The sequence below is a fragment of the Spermophilus citellus genome (assembly GCF_964194105.1).
Source record: "Spermophilus citellus genome assembly, chromosome: 7".
Classification (NCBI taxonomy): Eukaryota; Metazoa; Chordata; class Mammalia; order Rodentia; family Sciuridae; genus Spermophilus; species Spermophilus citellus.
The window spans coordinates 164,468,465-164,489,543 of NC_138188.1; the positions used below are offsets into that span (position 1 = coordinate 164,468,465).

Consider the following 21,079-nt stretch of genomic DNA (forward strand, 5'->3'; position numbering starts at 1 on the left):
CCAGGGTGGCTTTCCTAAGCAGCAAGTGGAGCAAGCGCCTGGCTCCTGGGCCCCAGCCCGCGGTCTGCAGCGGAGAAGGCCCTGGCTGCTGGGCGCGGGGTGGGGGCTCCTGGGACCAGGCCCTTCGGCCAGCACGGAGTTGCACGGGGGCCTAAGATGGAATAGTTAATGGGCCCCAATTGAAGTTTTTTTTTTTTCAAAATGTAGAAACTACTCATTGATAGTAATCGATAGAAACATTCCAGCCAACCTTTTTCCCTGAACCTCAGAAAAACCTAAGTGGAGGCAGACCCAAATGGAAGTTACAAGAATGTTCGGGCTCCAGGGCTAACCAAGTACTTTTCCCGGGGCTGATTATCACCGTACACTTTGACCAATAGCATTGGTTATTTTCCCAAGACCCCATTAGCAAACATTGAGCAGTGCCCCACTAATACCTTTAGACCGCAACCCCTGCTGGGTCTCCTCTTGCCCCTGCAGGAGCTCTCTATAGTCGGTCAAATAAATCCTATTCCTTTCATTCTTGCCTTTGGTTATTGTCCGTGAATGTCATTTATGAGACAAGAATCCCAAAAGAAATTGGCGATGAGCTGCTGGAGGGCACAGCCCGACCACTGGAGAGTGGAGAAGAATCCAGCCACCCAGGGAGCTGTCTGGGGTCCCCTGCAGTGATTGGGTGCTAACACTATTGTTACCGCTGTTGACCGGTGACAAGTCCTTGCTTCCCCATGTTGAAGAATAACACCAGAAAGCATGCCCAGGCAAGGTCAGAGTAGAAATTAGAAGTTTATTAAAGGACAGCAGAAAAGACTTCTCCCCTGGAGGAAGAAGGGGACCCAAGAGGTGGAATCCATGGAAGTGTGGTTGTCTCCCCTTCTTATACTTTTGGGGATGGAATGTAGGTTGGAAGGCCCCAGGGGTGGGACACCTCTTTGTGATGGGCTATCTTTAAGTTTGCTGGGGGCTGTTCATTAACACTTCTTTGAGGTGGACTTTGGCCTAGGGCCTTTTCGGGACTTCATTAACATTCCATGAGTTGTCCTGTGTTTTCCCTGAGTCATTCCCAGCATGGCCTCCATTTTAGATTTCACTCGGTATTAGACCCGATTTACCTAACTACACTGACTAGCTAACTTTAAATCTGGCTTCATTCCCCTAACTTGGGAACTCCTTACTGCAGTAAGGAAAGGGGGCGAAGAAGATCTTTCTGGCTTCTTCAGGCTGACAAAAGGGGCGATGTTGGGGCAAGCAGTTTGGAGTCCCCCTTTAAAAACCGGGTCTATCGAGTGGTCTATGATAGAAGTCTGATTGAGAAGTAATAGACTGGAAGACCATCTGAATGATGGGTGGTCTATAAGAGAAACAAGAATTCATTAGTACTGGAACCATATTGATGTAACAATAAATCCCATAGCACAAGAATATGCCAATGAGTATGATGGCAAAGACAAAGACTAACAATGTTTTCCACCAGGAAGTACCAAGAACCAGGAGCTAAGATATTGTCTCCATGACAAAGTTGCTGAGGCCATGGCTTCTATCTGAGCATGTAAATCTTTAAGGATATTTGTCACATTACCAGAAATGTCAGGGATGTGAACACAACATTTAACTTTTAGGGTTACAGTTGTCCTTCCCTTAAGATATAGTTTAATAATTTAATATCATCTGATCTTGCAAAATCCTTTTACTAGTATGACCTGTGTCTAATAGAGAAATCTTTAATTCTGTTACTTAGGGCTGGATAACCATACTAGCAAACATTAAGCCTACCTGTGTTGGTTAGAAATAAAGGCCTTAAACTAAAAACTATTCTGGCAGTTCCTTTTGATAATTATCAGGCATCCCTGCCTGCGAATCTCTTTTGTAGCCTCCAGTTTACTTATTTATGGAAGTTACATTTAACTATTATTATTATTAAAATCTTCCAGGAATAGCTGTGTTTGGCTTTGACTGTCTTTGCTAAGTGTTTAAGATGAAGCAAGTCAAACTGACTTTTGTTTCTATCTATTGTTAACAGTCAGCTGAGTTACTCTGGGAGTCCTCGGGAACTTCACAGCAGATTCTCAGTTCTGCTAGTGCCATTTGCGCTTGGATGGGTCCAGGCCTTGCTTGACCATGTGGCTTCCCTCGGAAGCATCAGGGATGTCTCCCTTGTTGATGACCCTCCTCTTCACAGCAAATGCACTGATTGGCTTTCGGTCCTCCACTGGTCTCATTAATCTCCCTGATCGGGAGGTTATGTGGCCTAGAGTTGCAGAGCCCTTTGAAGAAGTCCCCTATTCCCTGATTCAGACTGACTCAGAGGGCAAGAGCCAAATTTTTAATTTTAAAACTTAATCTTAAACATCTAGCAAATAAGTTAACAGCCTTATATTAAGAGCACTGAGCTTTAATGTCTATCTCTCTATACTGTAGGTGATAACTTCTTGTCTTAAATTAACCCAGGTTGTGAGTTCTTAAATCAGTACCTCTGCAAAACATTAACAGGCAATCTTAAATCATTTATAAGAAAACTATAAAATAAAATTATCAAGCGTAAAAATATTTAGTTCATATAATAGCTACCTTGAATTTTGGTGGAGTATATCCCCTATTTGAGATCCTGGCAATCCTGACAAAAACCAACTTTTGGACACAACTTTAAATGTACTGAAATCTAGCCTACTTCTTTCATAGTCACTTTCACATGCAGTGAGATGGGACATAGAGCCTTATCTCAAGTAAGGTGGGGCTCTTCATAAATCTTAAATACTATAGTTCTGAAGCTGATCTTTGGTTTTTAGACATCATTTTACAAAGCCTACATAAATTGTTGCTCAAGTTCACATGAATATTAGCTAACACAACATAATATCACATCTAAAACGTGAATTAAAGAAAGGCTGAAAGCTTTTTTAACTTTTTGTAGAAAAGTAGCAAAGTACTTTTGTGTTTTGTAATAAAACCTTTACATAGTTTAGGCTCTCATTAACTTAAAAATACATTTAAATTGTATCTCAGTGTAGAAAGTAACATGGAACTTTACATAACTTATTGATAATAAGTACAGTTATAGAACACAAATGAAATAAATAAATTTCCAACATGTTTTTCTTTTAAGCCTAAAATTACCATATAACTTTAGAACACCAGCTTGATATAATGCTCTTTCTAAAGCTTCTACCTTACAGACTTGTACACCTGGAAGATATGAACACATTAATGGCACCAATTACATTGATGTTTTTATATTAACCAAGTTTAGCTTTTACAGAAATAACATAGCACAATTTTCTAAAACAACAGCACTTGTTTAACCAGCTGTTTAATTTCTTTAAGATTACTTGCTCAAAAACTTACACAGACCTTCTTTATATCATTTACTTAAACCCTCTTAATTACTTAATCATATAGACTCTTATCCAGAAATCTAGAACCTTTTAGTTTCTCTTTTTTTCATCTGTTAACCTCTTTCTGTTCACATTTTGAAACAATACTTGTAAATTTTTGAATTTAAGCAGATTTAACATTTTATTAAGGCCTTTTTGAACACCTAGAAAAACTTATAAGCTTAATTTTAAAGACATCTTTACTTTCATCTGTTTACCCAATTTAAATTGAGCCATTTGAATCACGTGAATTAAAGATATTTGGATCCATTTTTAATTTTTCATGAGCGCTCCTCATCTGTCAATTGTCATATCACTGCATGATATATGGACGTACACACAGACATACCGACATACAACACGTAACACAAGAGTAACACATAACACAAAAGGCCTCGCAGCCTTCTCAGGTGAAATCTCATTGCAATGTTTAAAAAAAACTCCAGTTGATCAAAAATAGAACTTATCAGAAAAACATTAACTTGTCTGTAGGAACAAAATCATGAGCTCAAAAAAAAAAAAAAATAGAATCTAAGAAAAGGCAAAAGTCCTAGAAAAAATTGACCGGCCAGTAATTAGTAATAGCCACACAATTTACTCTTTGGTTTAATCTAGTTTGAGTTCCCATGAAAAGACACTTTTACCCTTTTTTTTTTTTCCTTGGGCCTCAGATCTGTCTCCTACTGAGTGCTCCAGGCTTCTTCTATTCGCATATCAACTTAAGTCCTGGCTGAGGTCTGGAAGGAACTGGGAAAACTGGAATTTTGAGCAGAAACTTCATGTCTAAGGCATTTTAACCATAAGTCACAATTTTCAGGTTTGGATGTTGAAAATTATGATACAAGTTTAAGATACAATTCACAAAATTTCACATCTTTGTACCTTCCTACACTAGAAAAACTTGCTCACACAAAACTGAAAATAGGATCTTAATAATATAAAAGCTACCACAGAAGAAATTTCTTCAGGATCATTAAGCCACTTTCTTTGTTCTTAAGTTCCTAAAGTAGTATTAAGTTACATTAAATCGCCTGAAAAATTTTAAAAGAGAACCACACACTACCATGTATATCCAAAATTAAGCTTTTAAAAATTTCCAAGACCGTTGCTATTTAATGTCATTTTAATAAGTCAGACCAACGTTTTAATTCAACACTTTTTCCTAAATCTTACACACTGAGAGAAACAGATACCAAATCATAATTTACTATCCTTGCCCAAATCAATGCACTGTATACCTAGTGAAATCTCCTTAGGCTACCCAGTTCAAAAATTGATGAAAAAATAAAACTGAATGATTGGGAGTTACTTGCCAACTTGGAAGTAGAGTTCTTTTAATTTTCTATCCTAAGTATTTAAGTTCTCTGGCATGAATTATCTGAAATCAAACTAATCAATTACCTAACCCCAACTTTTAACTGCAAGATTATGCAATGCTTCAAACTCATTTAGATACCAGATGTTACAATGAAACATCATCTTTTAGACACACATTTAACCTAGATTATCCCCAAGAAACAATCTATAATAACCTTTAAAACAGACCAGATAAGAAAAAATCTCTCCAGGTTTTGAACTTTCATTTAATTATGACTCTTATCAGTGGCACCTTAGATTTCCCCATGAGTGGACCAGATGTTCTCACATAAGGGCAACTATAGGTGTAAAATCAAGGGTCTCAGTGTGACTGACTTTACTGCATTTAGGTGGAGTAATCCTTACAGTGCAGGGAAATTATGAGGAAATTTCCCAAAAGCGAAAATGGCTCTGGCAGCTGCTGGGAATTCCTCAGTTTCCCCTTTCACTTACAGGATTAGCTCCTTTGGATAGATCCAATCCCAGGCAATCTGGCATATCTCCTGACTTTCCAGTAGAGTCAGTTTTTATCTGCCTTAGGTCTTGAAGGGGGAAGGGGGTATGTACTTTGATCGGCCCAAATTTTTCTCTTGATTCTTTTTCCTCAGTGAGTCCAAGATTTTTTTCTCTTCATGGCAGATATCATAGCTAAGTCTACTTTACACTGTTGGCATAATTTAGGATTTTCCCTTAGAGCAAAGAAAATCTGAACATACTGCACCTCACACCATTTCCTTTTTTTGTAAATTTTATCAAACTGTAAAATTGCATTAAAATTGATATTTTCCTCTGGTGGCCAGGTTTGTATTGAGGCCAGGCCAAGAAAATGAGGCGCTTTTTCTTGAGCACCTGAGGTTCAAATCTATCCCAATTTTTCAATACACAGGCTAGTGGTCCACCTGGCATATTGGAGAGAGGGAAGCTCCGAGTGAGAAGAAAACAACTCAGGTGCCCACGCTGCACCAGAGAAAACTGTTCTCATTAGGGACGTCTCCCTAACCTTGAGCTTCCTAAATGGTCCAGAAAACCCGTCTCTCACCTTGCTTTTGCCAAGGGGTTTCTGGTCCCCTTTAGCAAAGTGCTAGGGTCTCAGTTTGCCCTGTGCCAGAGACCCTGGGAGGATTCAGACTTAAGGGCCTTACTGCTTTCCTCCCGACCACTAAAAACCCATTGCAAAAGAGAATCCTGTGCTCTTTTGTTGTCTTTGCTCTGTAGACTAAAGGAGCCGCCTAAGTGTTAAGGGATATCTACTGGTTGTAAGGTAGCAGATTACCTTAGAGTTGATAAGATTAAGGAGTTGATTCTAAAAATGCCTCTCTAGTAGCTTAAGGAACACAGCTCATTTTAAACATTGGGGTGGTAAAACAGACTAGTAAAAGTTACCTATGCACCTTAGGGAACCTGGGCAGATTTTACTAATTATCCCATGCCTTTCTCAGTCCTGCAACCTGAATTGCTAACATTTCTGACCTTCGAAGGAAGGGGAGCATCCAGGAGGAATGGATGCGGGGTTGGGAGTGTTGCACGGCCCATACGGAGGCAAATGTGATTGGGGCTTTCCCTCAGTGCCATTCATCTACCGATCACCCTAGATACCCATGAGGGCTGTCGGAAGGGGGCTCAAGAGAAAGGAACCTTAAGAATCCTCTGAGAGTAGCCCAGACCGGAATTCCGCAATTGTTCCAAACTCCTTCCTCCACCTCCATGCATCGGAGGCAGATTGGGATTAGGGACACTGTGTACTCTGGCCAATTGCTCTCCGGGCCCAGACAGAAAAGTTGGAAGCGGCTTTGGCAGAACCCAACATGCCTGCTCTGTACCGAACAGGTGATTGAGAGCTGCCTAGGCCGAGAAACCTCTCACCCGAGTCTTGAAGAGTGGCGGCTGCACTAATTGCGTTTAGGTAGCCGTCGGGTGCCCACCTTACCTCCAGAAAGAAAGAGAAAGATGCACCTCAAACAGACATGGGGTGCATGCACTTACCTCGGTGTAGAATCTCGGTGGATCCTCCAATATGTTACCCCTGTTGACCGGTGACGAGTCCTTGCTTCCCCGATGTTGAAGAATAACACCAGAGAACACGCCGAGGCAAGGTCAGAGTAGAAATTAGAAGTTTATTAAAGGACAGCAGAAAAGACTTCTCCCGGAGGAAGAAGGGGACCCAAGAGGTGGAATCTGTGGAAGTGCGGTTGTCTCCCCTTTTTATAGTTTTGGGGATGGAATGTAGGTGGGAAGGCCAGAGGGGTAGGACACTACTCCAATTCACAATTTACATAAACTCCTAAAAATGAAGGACAACCTCAAGATTGTTGGGGTGAAAAAAGCTCAAGTGACTTTGTTCTACATACAAGGGACCTCTTGGCCTCCTTTATCAAACCAAAGGCACCCCAGACCACCTCCTGCCATGTGCCATGAAGGTGATTTGGCAAACAGCCCCATCTCTGCACTGTGCTTCAATCCGTGTGCTTCTGCTGATCGCTGGGCCTGCAGCTGCACTGTCCCGGCTGCCTTCCATCAATGAACCAAATCAGCTCAGCCACTCGACTCTGGTCCTGTCTCACCATCATATACTGAGACTTTTAAAATTTCAATTTAATATTTATTTTTTAGTTGTAGTTGGACACAATATCTTTATTTCATTTACTTATTTTTATGTGGTGCTGAGGATCAAACTCAGGGCCTTGTACCTGCTAGGCAAGTGCTCTACCGCTGAGCCACAATCCCAGCCCCTATACTGAGACTTTTCAAAGCAAATTGGTAGTAGTTCATTTTCAAAATGGGTAAGTGGTATTGGGGTTGTGGCTCAGCGGTACAGCACTTGCCCAGCAAGTGTGAGGCACTGGTTCAACTCTCAGCACCACACATAAAAAAATAAAGTCCATTGAGAACTAAGAAAACATTTATATTAAAAAAAGGGGGGGAGAAGTTATCATCAACCGCACATCTTAAGCAAAGACCGAAACATCCCAAGCTAACATCCAGACTCACCTGCCTCCAAAATCATCCTCCTCTTTACATAGGAGTCCAGAAAAGGAAGGTGAGGCTGGAGGAAAGGTGGGCTCTGTGAGGGCAAAGGATGAACTCTGGGTAAAAGGAAGGTGGACCACATGGATGATGTGCCAGTGGGGGGAGCAGGTGTCGGGGCATTCCACTGCCCAGCGGCTGGCTTCCAAAGCAGGTGCCCCAGAGCCCTTGCTGAGTTATGACATGTGCCCCAACCTTCAAATGCAGTGTTTAATAAAAGCCAAAAGACAGAATACCAAACTATCTTTACTGTTTACAGTAGTAAAGGGTAACATAATGTACAAATTGGTGAACAAACAACAGAGCCAACAACATCCCACCAGAGCCCATACAGCAAAACAGGAAATGAGGACACTTCTGCAAGATCTCAAGCAAGCGAGGTGATGGGTCACCATCAGGGGACTATAAAAGGCAGAGAATGCCATCAAGCAGCAATGGATCCTTACAGGACGATAGGCAGAACTATGAACATTTTAATTGGTAAAGATTCCCAAATATCTCACAGAACTGGAGTCACTGTTCTAATGCATAATTTCGATACTTATTGGACAGTGGCAAAGTAAAAATCCATAAGAACACTCAGTCACCTTTCTGTGGGTTTCTTTTGCAACCACACTTGGAAGCAGCTCTTTTATACAACATAACTGCAAATTCAGTGATATTTCATCTTACTTTACATAAAGACCACAATTATCTGTTAGAAGTAAATCTGAGGCCACAATACAGTTACCAAATGAGAAACATGGTAATTATTTCCTGGTTTTGAAAAGATAAAAGCTGGTTTTGGCTGTGCCCATCATTGCCCACATACCCACACCCCAGCACCGAGTGCAGAGGTGGCATCCTGGGCCTCAGACCCAGAGGGGACACACTCAGGAGCAGAAAGCACTTGGGCCTTATTATTGAAGGACTTATTTTGGTTTTTACCTTTGAAGAAGTGTTCCAGTATTTTGCCTTCAACTATACCATACGCTTGATGAAGTCTGTCATTTGCAGCTTTTAGAATTTTAATAATGCGCCTGGTGGAATCCCAACCCCCACACTCTCCCACAGATGCACAGTGTGAACACGAGCTCTCCACGTGATTCGGACAAGTAGCTCCAGCAGTGACCACTTCTCCAGGGGTGAGAGCCTGGCCACAGACTGAAAGCCAACATTTGGCCACAAGTTTGAAGGAAAACATGTTTTGAGAGGGGCAATGAACAAAACCGAGAACAAAAACAAACCCAAAACCTTAAAACTCATTTCACAAAGAGAACAATGTGACTGGCCCAATGTAAGCTGTAGACTCATCCCTGCAGAGTTTTGAGCTGCACTTGAAGTGCTTCGAGGATCGTTTCGGTGACTGTCCTTGTGTTTCTCGGACTCCTCTGTGATCAGCGTGGTCGCTCACCATTCAATAACAAATGCAAGGACGATGGCGGGGTGTGGGGTGGTCTCTCTGGAGGCCATGCCTCCCGTCTGCTGCTGGAACACGTCGATGGTGTCCTCATCCTCCATCTCCAGCTGTCACAGTCCCAGGCAGCCCAGCGAGAAGGGACAGGGAACATCAGAGGAAGGGAAGACGTCCGACTGCCCCCCCACACAGCCTGGTCACCCCCTGCTGTGCTGTGCCACCCCTCCTGTGCAGCACGCAGGGAAATCACAGTGACTACTCCCCACCTCCTGTGCTCCCACTGAGCGCTGGGAACACAGCTCAGTTGGTGAAGGGCTGGCCTCCATGCACCAGGCCCTGGGTTCAATCCCAGCACCACCAAAAAAATAAATGAATAATAAAATAAACTGGGGCTGGGGCTCAGTGATAGAGCACTTGCCTAGCATGTGGAAGCACTGGGTTCGATCCTCAGCACCACATTTAAAAAAATAAAATAAAGGCATTGTGTCCATCTACAACTAAAAGGAATTTAAAATAATAATAATAAATAAAGTAAACTGAAATATCTAAAATTCCTGGGACAACTACACAAAATCAAATTCCAGTGAAGAGCTTCCAGTTAGCCATGCAAGTGCGATGGTCATGCCTACCCAAAGGCAACTGCATCTCCAAGGAAGGGTCCACAAAGTAAAAGCCCACTGCGGACAGGGATCCTGTCACTCAGAGACCAAGGCAGAGGTGGACAGGCTTCCTGCTCCTCCGACCTCTCCCCCTTCTCTCAGCACGGGAGCTTCTGCAATTCCCAAGACTGACTGAGGCCAGGACAGGAGAGGGAGCTCCCAGGAGGCGTCCCAGAAGTCCCTTCTAGGCCTGCTGCAGACACACCTGGGGAGGCTGGAGCCAGGAAGCGTCACTGCTCCTCCATGCCACCTGCTCCTGGCTCCCCACTCCAGCCCAATGCCCACCAGCCCTTTCTGCTCTCTGCCTCCCTGGGGAGTCCTTGCAGAGCTTAGTCATGTATGATTTTGGCTTAGTCATGTATGATTTCCAAAAGTGGCTAGAATATTTTTTGCAATAATATTTGCAATAATATTCCCAAAGGTGGCTAAATATTTATTGCAATTATATTTTCAATATTTATGCTATTAAATGTCTTGCAAAAATATTTTCACGTGAAACATTCCAATTTATTCTCACCACCTCTAAGGAAGAAAAAACAAGTACCATCTCCATTTCACAGGGAGACAAACTGAGACTCCAGAGCGAGTGACTGAGACCACCAAGGCCAGGAGCTGGTGAAAGAGCTGCACCTGGGAGTCGAGCTGGAGAACATCTGGCTCCAGGGACGAGCTCTCTGCACCACAGCGCCAGACCCTCTGCCGTGAGGCATGCGGGTGCTCACCTGCACTTCCGATGGCACAGGACATGACGGGCACCCTGCCCACCCACAGCACTCACACAAGACGCCACAGGAGACAGGAATCGGGCCCATGTCTAGCCACTGACTGACTGCAACCACAAGCTAGGGGTCCGCAGAGCCACGGCAGGAGTCCTGGCAGTCCCACCGACGGCCCTGGAAATCAACATGACTAAGCCAATGGCAGTCCCTCCAACGGCCCTACAGCACAAGCCCCACGCTCAGATCCCACCTCAAAGACAGGGTGAGGTCTGACAGTGCTATGTTCTCATTTGGAAAACATCCCAAAATGCCAAAACGTAAAATCTAATAATTCAAATGATCAAGAAAACGTAAGGCATTCTCTATGTGCAGCCCTCGGTAATTCTCAACAAGCATTCCAAATGGCCACTGTGCAGACGCGGATAGGGAGGAGGTCCTGGACACACAGAGCTGGCTTCATACCTGGGCTGGAGTGTCTGTTTCATTAATTGGCTGCCCATCAAACCTGAATCTAATCTGTCTCATTGACAAGCCCTGGAAAGAAAAAGCAATCACCATTAAATATCCCACATAACACAGCTTAATTCAAGAAACAAGAGTGTCTGTCAAACCATCAGAATTCTGAATAGGCACTGAATTATGACCCAGCTGAGTATGAATACAGTGGCCCTTATCGATGCCGTCGACCACCCTGGAAACGGCTCTCTGACATCCTCCTCCTCCCTGATCCACCCTCTCCATTCCACCCAGAAGCCAAGCAGAGCTTCTGTGCAGCCAGCCCCACTGCTTCCCCCTTACAAAGTCCCCATGGACACACAGGTCAGGTGGCCATGAAGGAAGTGGCAAGAAGGCCACATGGAGGGCAGCAGGAAGGAGGGCAATGACCCATCCACGTCCTGAGGGAGCAGGTGAAGGTGGCTGAGGACAGAAACACTCATGGGTCAAGCAGCTCTGCTTCCCTGCAACAGGACAAACAGGGCTACAGTGCGCCTTGGCTGCCTCCGGAAGCTGCAAGGAAGAACATGGAGAAATGAAAAGGCACAAACCCTAAGGACAAATGGAGAAGGGAGGAGCCAGCAGATAGGCTGTGCTGCGGGGCTGGTCACTGCTGGTCCAAGGACACGGACCTCGGGTCTCAGGGTGCAGAAACCAATGAGTTGCAGGAGGGGTCAGCCAGTGAACCGGGGACAGAATCAGCATGCTGCTGATTCTGATGGCTGCTCAGCAGATCCCCATGTCATGGCACCAAGTGTCCCTCCCAAGGCAACCAACAAAATGTCCACTTCCTGGAGACGCGGACTCGGGAGCAGGCACCGTACTCCAATGGGCCTGAGCACCTCAGTCCTCCACCTGTGTTCCAGGATGCAGGACAGAGCCATCCACTCCTGGGACGCTTAGTGACCCTCAGATGGCAGCATCTGGGTGCCCCAGTCAGCAGAGGCCAGCACCTGTGGACATGTGGGCCCCTCAACACACTCCCAAGCACAGCTCGCGCCATCAGCATTTCAGAGTTTCCTCCTTCACCCTGAACAGGGAAGTAGGGGCAGAGGACATTTCAGGAAAGACAGAAGGTGAGCTCAGACAGAAGGGGAAAGGCACCCAGGAGAGGGGACACGCACCAGAAGGGCCACATGCGTGCACACAGAGCCCTCCGCAAGGTGACAGCCACTGGCTGCTGCTGAGCAACAGGCACAAGCAAAGAACAGATGGAACAAAGAACTGTTGGAAATTACAATCCTGACAGAAATAAGAATGGCCGTGTAAAAAGACAGAGTCGGGGGAAATGCCCAGAAAGGGACCCACAGCAACAGCTACACCCAGAGCAGGACAGAGGAAAACCAGCCAAAGGACATCGTGGAGGACGGTGACTGCAGCAGGGTCAAGAATCCAGGAGGGACTGCGCCCAGGAAGGACAGAGTGCACCCCCTAGTCAAAGCCGACTTCAGACGGAAAGGGAGACCAGGAGGAAGGTGAAACTAAGGCCCAGGAAGAAGCTCAGGATACCGAAGACAGAGCTTCACAGAGAAGACACACAGGACTGTATCAGGACGTCATCAGTGTCATGAAAACTGCGCTGCAGGCTGCAAGGAAGGGATGCAGTGGCTGCTGAGGAGAGGGAACTCACAAGGCCCTCAGCAGGACCAAGGAGAGGCAGGGGAGGCAGGGGACAGTACTGGAAGATGCAGGGGCTCCATCCACCAACACCCAGACACTACAGACCAGCAAAGACAGCAGAGAGCAGCCCAGCACTGTGGACGTGTCCTGCCGCGACAATGCACACGGGTGCCAACTCAGGGCCACGGGACAGTGTGCAGAGGGCAACCTCGGGGGCTCCTTTCCCACCCTTCACAGCTGAGAATCACACAAGGTCACAGCCTAGGAAGAAGGAGGTGAGCGTGAAGCTGACCGCACTCCCAGGGGCCAACAGCGGCGGCCCCAGGAGCAGGGTGTGAGAGTGGGGGCCAGAGGCCCAGGTCTACAATGCAGAGATTTTTGTTTAAAACATCTTGGAAGCAGGGACTGCCGAAGCCAGTGTGGAAAGCAGAGGTGACAGTGTGCTAAAGAAAGGCAGTTTCTCAAGCCACGCCACATCCAGGGGCCCACTCAGGACAGGCCCCTGCCGAGGGCCACCCAACCACAGGGCTGGGACAGAACCCAGGAACAGCAAGCCTGGCCCACCACAGGCACACAGCAAAGAGCAGCAAGCCCAGGATCCAAAGACTGTAGGGGTTGCTGGACAGCACCTGCCTGCCCAAGGGACACCATGTGGGCCCTGGTGAGAGCAAGAGACAGGTGGCTCGAAGCAGAAGCTGTGGCCCTCAAGTTCACATGACACTAGCAGCAGCATCCAGAAGTGGCCGACCCCTCAGGACACTGAGGAGGCTGACTACTTTGAAACCTGGTCAACAAAGGGGGCAGCTCAAGACAGAGCACCTGCCTGTCACACCTGAGGACCCCAAATCCCACGATCCCAGCACCACACACACCCAAATCTAAACACTGGAAACCAAACTGTGATAAGGGCAGTCTGTCTGCAGGAGGATCTCAGCCACCCAGGGGAGGCACCAGGACACACCTGCTGCAGCTCCTGGGTCAGCTGTCAGCCCAGAAGGCACCACAGAGCCTCGTGCCTGCCCATAATGCACACCACCCAAGAAGGCGTGGGCAGAAAGAGTCCCAACTGCAGGAACATGGGAGATACCCCTGCCCCAGCCAGAGGCAGCCCTCAGAACCCTGGTGCATCTGTGGAGGGAGGGCACCTGCGTCCCCAGGCCGCCTAGGAACTGGGGCAACAGCCTGTGGCCAGCCCGCACCTGCCTCTCGCAGTAGGCCTTCATCAGCTTGCTCAGTGGGGTGTGCCTCTTGATCTTGAACTGCACCACCGAGCCATCCTGCCCCGCCACCTTCAGGTTGATGTGGTCATTCTCCGTCTTCACACCCTCCTGCAAGAGACAGGACACAGCTTCAAAAGTTGGCTCAAGATAATTGTGAATTAGGAGGATCCCAATTTCAGTGCCAGCCTCAGCAAAAGCCAGGCACTAAGCAACTCAATGAGACCCTGTCTCTAAATAAATAAAATACAAAATAGGACTGGGGATGTAGCTTAGCGGTCAAGTGCTCCTGAGTTCAATCCCCAGTACCTCTCCAAAAAAAGAATATTCTGCCAATTACCAATGTGATATTAAATATTGAATGATAAATGAAAAGATCTGAACTTAATGACATTCTCCATTCCCCTTGTTCAGTCTGCCTCAATATTTTTAAATAATTTAGCCCATTTCTAATTCTTACAATACATACAAGATAAAAATAGTACAATAACAGGTGCACAGTACAAAAATGAATTAGGTATGTTTTTTCATGTAAGTTAAATGTTGTTCTCTCATCATATTATTATTTTTTTTTTAAAGAGAGGGAGAGAGAGAGAGAGAGAATTTCAATATTTATTTCTTAGTTTTCGGCAGACACAACATCTTTGTTTGTATGTGGTGCTGAGGATCGAACCCGGGCCGCACGCATGCCAGGCGAGCGCGCTACTGCTTGAGCCACATCCCCAGCCCTCTCATCATATTAAAATAATGTGCATAGGGGTTGGGGTTGTGGCTCAGCAGTAGAGCGCTCACCTAGCAAGTGCAAGGCGCTGGGTTCCATCCTCAACACCACATAGAAGTAAATAAATAAAGGTATAAAAAAAAGATAACTGTGATTTTAAAAGGCAAGTCTTTAGGTAAGGGTTGGTTTTATTAAAAAGTCATTAAAACCAACCTAATTCTTAAAATTCTCCTGCAATTCAGAGTCACTCGTGACTCTTATTTTCACACAGAATTTATTTCTAACTTCCTCTCACTAAGCACCCACGCATAAGGAAATGTGAGGCAGAACTGGAGTCCCACAGAAAAAGCTGATTGAGTCAAAGAAAAAAAAGTCATTTAATAACAATCTTGGAAAAAATTAAGAGAAAATCCTTCTTTGTCTTAAAATCGCTCTTATGAAGGTAATAAGAACACATGTCCCGAGGTTACGTGACTGGTAAGACAAAATCAATATCCACAACCTTGAGGGACCCTGGCACCCTGAGGGGCTTGGTGGGGACCAGATTTCATCGGGGGCTCCCAGCTGCGATGCCATCACTGGACCAGAAGAGCCACCTCTGTGAAGTCTCCACTTCCGAGCAGTCCTGACCTGGGGCTGGGGAGCTCAGAGGTAGAGCAGGTGCCTGGCACGCACAAGGCCCTGGGCTCTATCCCCACCCAGCAGACCCAGCAGCCTATCTGATGGCCGTCATCCTGGTGCTCAAGATACACACCAGCTACTGAACAATAGCATAATGAGGGTTCTTTGTTGCCTGGAAGCACATTTTGAATCAATTCCAAAGTTTATATTAAGGGGCAGTGAGCCACCTATATAGGCCACTTTGTCCGAAAAGGAAGTGAGGTTCCAGAGCTATTTTCTGTTTTCCAAAGTACGTCTGGCCCACCAGATTGGCTACCTGGGAATCCACAGGAATGACCTTCTTCTTAACAACCCAGTGAGGCCCTCTGACCCAGTGGAAGGCCAAGTCCAGGGCAGTCTGCAGAGTCTGTCTGTCTTCACACACAGGCCTGGCTTTCACCGTGTGCTAGAGCCCAGACTCCACAGAAGCACCCTGTCCCTCTGATGCCTGCTGCTCCCTTCGTTTCCTAGTGGGGAGAGTCAGGTGCCCTCACTCTCTCCCTGAACACCAGGCACAACTGGCCAGAAAAGGGGAGCGAGGTGCGGAAAGCTTGCACATTCATGAGCCGTGGAGCTCCCTGTGCACAGCCCTGGAGATCTGGCAGGAGCAGAGCCTGTCCAGGGAGCTATGGTGGCCTGAAAAGTGGCACCTGGGGTGAGAGCCTCCAGCAAGGAGCTGGTAGACACCTGTCCCTGCAGCACTTACCCACCCCTCTGGCGAGGGCCAGTGGCCAAGTGCCTTTCTCCTCTTGGGGAATGCCAGGGCTTGCCCTGCAAGCCACAGCCCTCTCCAGAGCACAGCTCCAGGCCTGGGCAAGGTGGCAATGCTGATCAAGGGACGTGAATGACCCAAGGCCCCTGCTCCGCTACAGGACCCCTTGAGCTTCCCCCTTCACTGCCCAGAGAGTAAGGATGCTCGGGCTTCTTCATCTAAACAGATGCAGAACTAGAACCCTGAAGCCAGAAGCACAGCAGGTGCCAGCAAAGGCCAGGGGGCAGGCCTGAGACACTCTGGCCCCCTAACAGGGACACCAAGAGGGAACTGTCCCAGCCCTCAGTGAATCCAATAAGCAAGTGAACTTAGGAGTTAAGAAAGAAAGCTGAGGCCAACCTCGGCAACTTAGCACCTATCTCAAAATAAAAACTAAAAAGGGCCAGGGATGTAGCTCAGTGGTAAAGCACCCCTGGGTTCAATCCCCAGTACCTCAAAAAAGAAGAAAATTAAAAGACCTCATAAATCTTATTATATTTACCTTCATTAAGGGAAGGTGAGGTAGAAAAGAGCTGGGCTGAGGCGGGAGGATCCCGAGTTCAAAGCCAGCCTCAGCAGAGGCAAGGCGCTAAGCAACTCAGTGAGACCCTGTCTCTAAATAAAATACAAAACAGGGCTGGGGATATGGCTCAGTGGTCAAATGCCCCTGAGTTCAATCCCTGGTACCTCCTCCTCCCAAAAAAGAGCTGGGAGAAGCAAGTAGGAAAGTTGGTCCACCAAGGTCACATTCCCATGTAACAAGGCAGAAACCCAGAACCCAAGCAAGCTCAAGAAACTGATAGTGGGGCTGGGGATGTGGCTCAAGCTTAGCGCGCTCGTCTGGCATGCGTGCGGCCCGGGTTTGATCCTCAGCACCACATACAAACAAAGATGTTGTGTCCGCCGATAACTAAAAAATAAATATTGAAAAATTCTCTCTCTCTCTCTCTCTCTCTCCCTCTATCACTCTTTAAAAAAAAAAAAAAACTGATAGTGAAGCATCTGTGACCCAGTGACCATATTCTCTCCAAAAAAAAGACAAACTGCAACACAGTAACCTAATTGGACAGAGGCACACATGAGCACCAGATTCCTGGTACCTGGACTCAAAGACCCACTGTTTTTTTAACCTCCAGCCAACAGCCTTCAAGGCCAACCTCTTCCCCTCTGATCTTACCATATAAAACCCCAGACAACAGACACCCATTGACAACCCTCTCCTGGGACCTACCCTTTCAGGAGCTCTGCTTTCTATTACTCCAATAAATCCTGTTACTTTGCTCTTGCCCTTTGTGTCCCTGGGTTTCATTCAAATTCATAAGACAAAGAACCCACCCAACCCCAGGCTCTGCTACAAAGTCACCTACAAAGCACAAGGGCATCTGTGCCTGGCCTAGGATCAACAGGTGCTCACCCAAACGGTCTGGGTGGACAGTGGTGTGATAAGGCCCAGGGCTGCAGTTGGACCTTTCCTCAAAACTATCACTCACGGGGCCAGCCTAGGCTTTCGGGTGGGTTCCCCCAGTCCTGACAGCCAGGAGCCCTCAACTGAAAGAGAGGGTGATCTATTTCAGGACCAGGCAGGTGATGGAGAGGCAAAAAGCATTCGGCTCCACTTTGTTATCTACTGATTAAAACAGACCCCACAGGTCAGAACACAGGACCAAAACTTTCCGTTTAATTAGGAGTCAGCAACCTTGGCCTTCCCAGGGACTACAGTGGGGCCTGAGTACCGCGATACCCAGCAATGCACCACAGGACTGCGATCAAGGTAAGCACATGCAACCAGGACAGCGGCGGGGGGTGGGCACCCACCTCAGTACTCAGATGGAGGGCGTGCACCCCAGGACTCTCATAGGTGTCTGCCCTCCAGGATTGCTATGGGGGTGTCCCAGCACCAAGGAGCTATGGGACTGCTCACAAGGGACGACTTGATGCTCGCACAGTCACGCGCTGCCTGGGAGGCTGGACTCGACCTACAGCCAGAGGTTATGCCGAGGAGAGGGGCGGTTGCACCGGAGTGAGGACTGTGGAGGACACGCTAGATGCAGACGCGGGAGCTGCACTCGCCCGCGGCAGCCAGAGACGGCAGGCTGAGCAGACCGGGTCCCAGGCCACCAGCCCAGCGGCTCCCCAGAGCTCCAGGCTGACGGGCCTAAGAGGCGGAGTCGAGAGCGGGCACGTAGCCCGGGGGCGGAGCCAGGGCGGGTCCGGGAGGCGGGGCGTATTCCGGGGCGGAGCCATAGGGGAGCGAGGCACCATCTGGGCGGGGCCGGGCAAGTCGGGCCCCCAGGGCGGAGCCGGGCGAGGCGCGCTGGGGGCGGAGCCTGGCGAGGCGGGGGCGTGGCGAGGCGCGCTGGGGGGGCCGCGGGCGCCGGCGGGGGGAGGGGCGGCGGCGCGGTCCGCGAGCCGAGCTCGCGGCAGGTTGGCGGCCCGCGGCGGCGGCTCTGCGGGCAGCTGGCGGGGCGGGCGTCGCGCTTACCTTGGGCTTCTCCTCGGACATGGCTGCGCGGCGACGGCAGCGAGACGCGGAGGCGGAAGAGGCAGCGCGAAGCGGGCGAGTCACGCTCTGGGCCCCGCCGCTCTCCCGCCGCAACTGCTCGCGGGGCCGCGCTTTATCCCCAAATCCCGGCGTGCCGGTTGGCTGGGCGGCGTCACGTGGTTGCGCGCGTGCACGATGCGCGCTCCCCGTGCCTCGGGGGCGCGCCCGGCCGGTCGCGGTTCCAGGCGGTTGGAAATGCGTCACGGGGCGGGTCCCCGAGCGTCCCGTGCCCCGGGGGCGCGCAGGGCCGGGGGCGCGCAGAGCTCCAGGGTGAGGAAGGACCCAGGGCGCCCGGGGCGCGCCAGGCTCCCGGTTGGGGACGGCGCCAAAGTGCGCAGGGCCCGGGGTGGGGGCGGGGGCTCAGGGTAGTGGGTGCCTGCGCTCAGGCCTGGGAGGCTCTCGGGCATGGCAGGCCCAGCGGTGTGCAAGGTCAGGGCCTGGAGGGTGTCTTGCGGGGCCTGGGAACCACCTGCCCTGGTGGTTCCGTTCCACCCACCTAGCCCTTACCATGTTTAGTTCCGTGGGCAGAGCCCAGGCCCCTTTCCTGTGTGCAGACTGCACTTCTAGGAGGTAAAGGAAAATTAGGGCAGCCTGGCCAACCCTCTTCAGGGGGCCAGGGAAAGAAGCAAGTGACCTGTCCTGGCTTTCTGAATAGGCTCTACGCCCTTCACTGACTTGAGGTGAAGGTCCAGTTGCAGGCCAGGAGTGTTCCAGGCCTGCAAGCCTCATCCACTGAAGATAACCCACATTTTGTTGGTTGAGTGAGCCTGCACAGATTCCTGGATCCTGAAGTTCTAGGTGGGGTGGCCAACCATCCACAAAGTACCCTAGACAGGGGAGAGCTGCCAAGTTCTGCTCTCTGCACCTCCCACTCAACACTTATCCAGACTGCATTCTCCATTCTCCTTCGTACCAGTTTGGGGCCTTCTGAACCCCAAAAGTAGAAAAGCACCTGGGAGAAGAGAGGGGCAGGAGACACAGGAGGACACCCTTGTGACTCACGGTTCTGCTGTTTCTAGAATGCTGTCCTAAGTCACCCACACCCAATCCTCCCAACTCATTTTACATAGGAGGAAACAGTCTGTAGGAGATGAGTGACACACCCAAGGTCACACTCTAAGAAACACTACTGGAGTCTTTTTTTTTTTAAGAGAGAGGAGAGAGAGAGAAGTTTTTAATATTTATTTCTTAGTTTTCGGCAGACATAACATCTTTGTTTGTATGTGGTACTGAGGATTGAACCCGGGCCGCACGCATGCCAGGCGAGCGCGCTACCGCTTGAGCCACATCCCCAGCCCACTACTGGAGTCTTGAGTTAAGGCAGCAGTCTTGACCTGTGTCCAATGCAACTCTGACTGCAAACCCAGGGATAGACCTCAAGGAAACAGAATATGTTCTCAGGTGGTCAGAGAAAATGGGCAGAGAACTTGAACCTGTGTAGTTAGGATGTCCTCCATGTGTCAGGGAGTATGAGTGCCACCTCACCCTGTCCTTCCTTCTGTATCCTGATGTCCTCAGAAGGGATGGACCAGTCAGTACTGATTCACCCACACCCAGGCATGCCAAGCCACGTGCTGGCCAGCTGTGTTCCAGAGCTACATAGCAGTGTTACCAATGTTGAAGTATAACACCAGAGAAGCACGCAGAGGCAAGGTCAGAGCGGAAAGTAGAAGTTTGTTAAAGGACAGCAGAAAAGACTTCTGGAGGAAGAAAGGGACCCAAGAGGTGGAATCCACTGAAGGGCGAATGTATTCCCCTTTTATAGTTCTTTCAGTGATGGAATGTAGATGGAAAGGCTCCAAGGGTGGGGCACAGGTGGGCCAAAGAAGTAATCTTTTAGGACTTTTGGGTCAGCATCTTCAAGTTTGCTGGGAGCTGTTTCATTAACATTTCTTTGGGATGGGCTCTGGGCCTTGGGGACATTAACATTCCATGAGTTGTCCTGCTTCCCCCCCCCCCAATTCATTCTCAACATGGCCTCCATTTTTTATTTTACTCGATATTAGATCCAATTTACCTAACTACACTGACTACCTAACTTTAAATCTGGCTTCAGCAGCCTCTGAATCCTGAAGCCAGGAGGCTGGATGCACGGGGTTAGCAGCCAGGAAACGGCAGCATCTGGATGTGTACCTAAGTGTGCATCCCATTTCCGTCCTGTCCAAGGAAGGCCCACAGAGAGGGTGCTGCTCACCCCCTGTTAACACTGCAGCCATGGAGTCCAGTGTGTGTACTTGACTTCACAGCCCTCCACTCTGAAGCATTTGCCTGAAAGACCCTCAGACCCTCAAATCCCCCGTCCAAAAGAGAACTAGCGTCACACTGGCTGCAAAAGCAAGAGGCAAGTTTATTAATACACAGGCGCCTGCGGGTGCACAGCAAAACCTCAGCCGAAGCTTTGGCGAACTGGCACACCGGGCTTTGGGGTACAGATCTTTTATAGGGCAAAAGGAGTTGTTTCCCGCCTAGCACAATAACAGGTGTCTAATTGGTTCCTTTGAATCCAGCATACAGGTCACTTAAAAGGTAAACTTGTTTTTCACTATGA

The 21,079-nt window shown here is 48.5% G+C and overlaps 1 protein-coding gene across 2 annotated transcripts; it reads right to left on the minus strand.

Moving 5' to 3' along the window:
• Positions 1 to 8,410: 8,410 nt before the first annotated feature.
• On the minus strand, positions 8,411 to 18,629 carry SUMO3 (small ubiquitin like modifier 3). Of its 2 annotated transcripts, XM_081301515.1 has the most exons (4): positions 18,472 to 18,629; positions 13,840 to 13,968; positions 10,988 to 11,059; positions 8,411 to 9,257 (listed from the first exon to the last, which is right to left on the minus strand). In XM_081301515.1, the coding sequence occupies exons 1-4, from the start codon at positions 18,490 to 18,492 to the stop codon at positions 9,141 to 9,143; spliced, it is 339 nt and encodes a 112-aa protein (XP_081157641.1). In that variant the 5' UTR covers positions 18,493 to 18,629; the 3' UTR covers positions 8,411 to 9,140. The 2 variants fall into 2 exon arrangements, with proteins under 2 accessions (XP_081157641.1, XP_081157642.1); XM_081301516.1 differs by lacking the exon at positions 10,988 to 11,059.
• Positions 18,630 to 21,079: the final 2,450 nt, after the last annotated feature.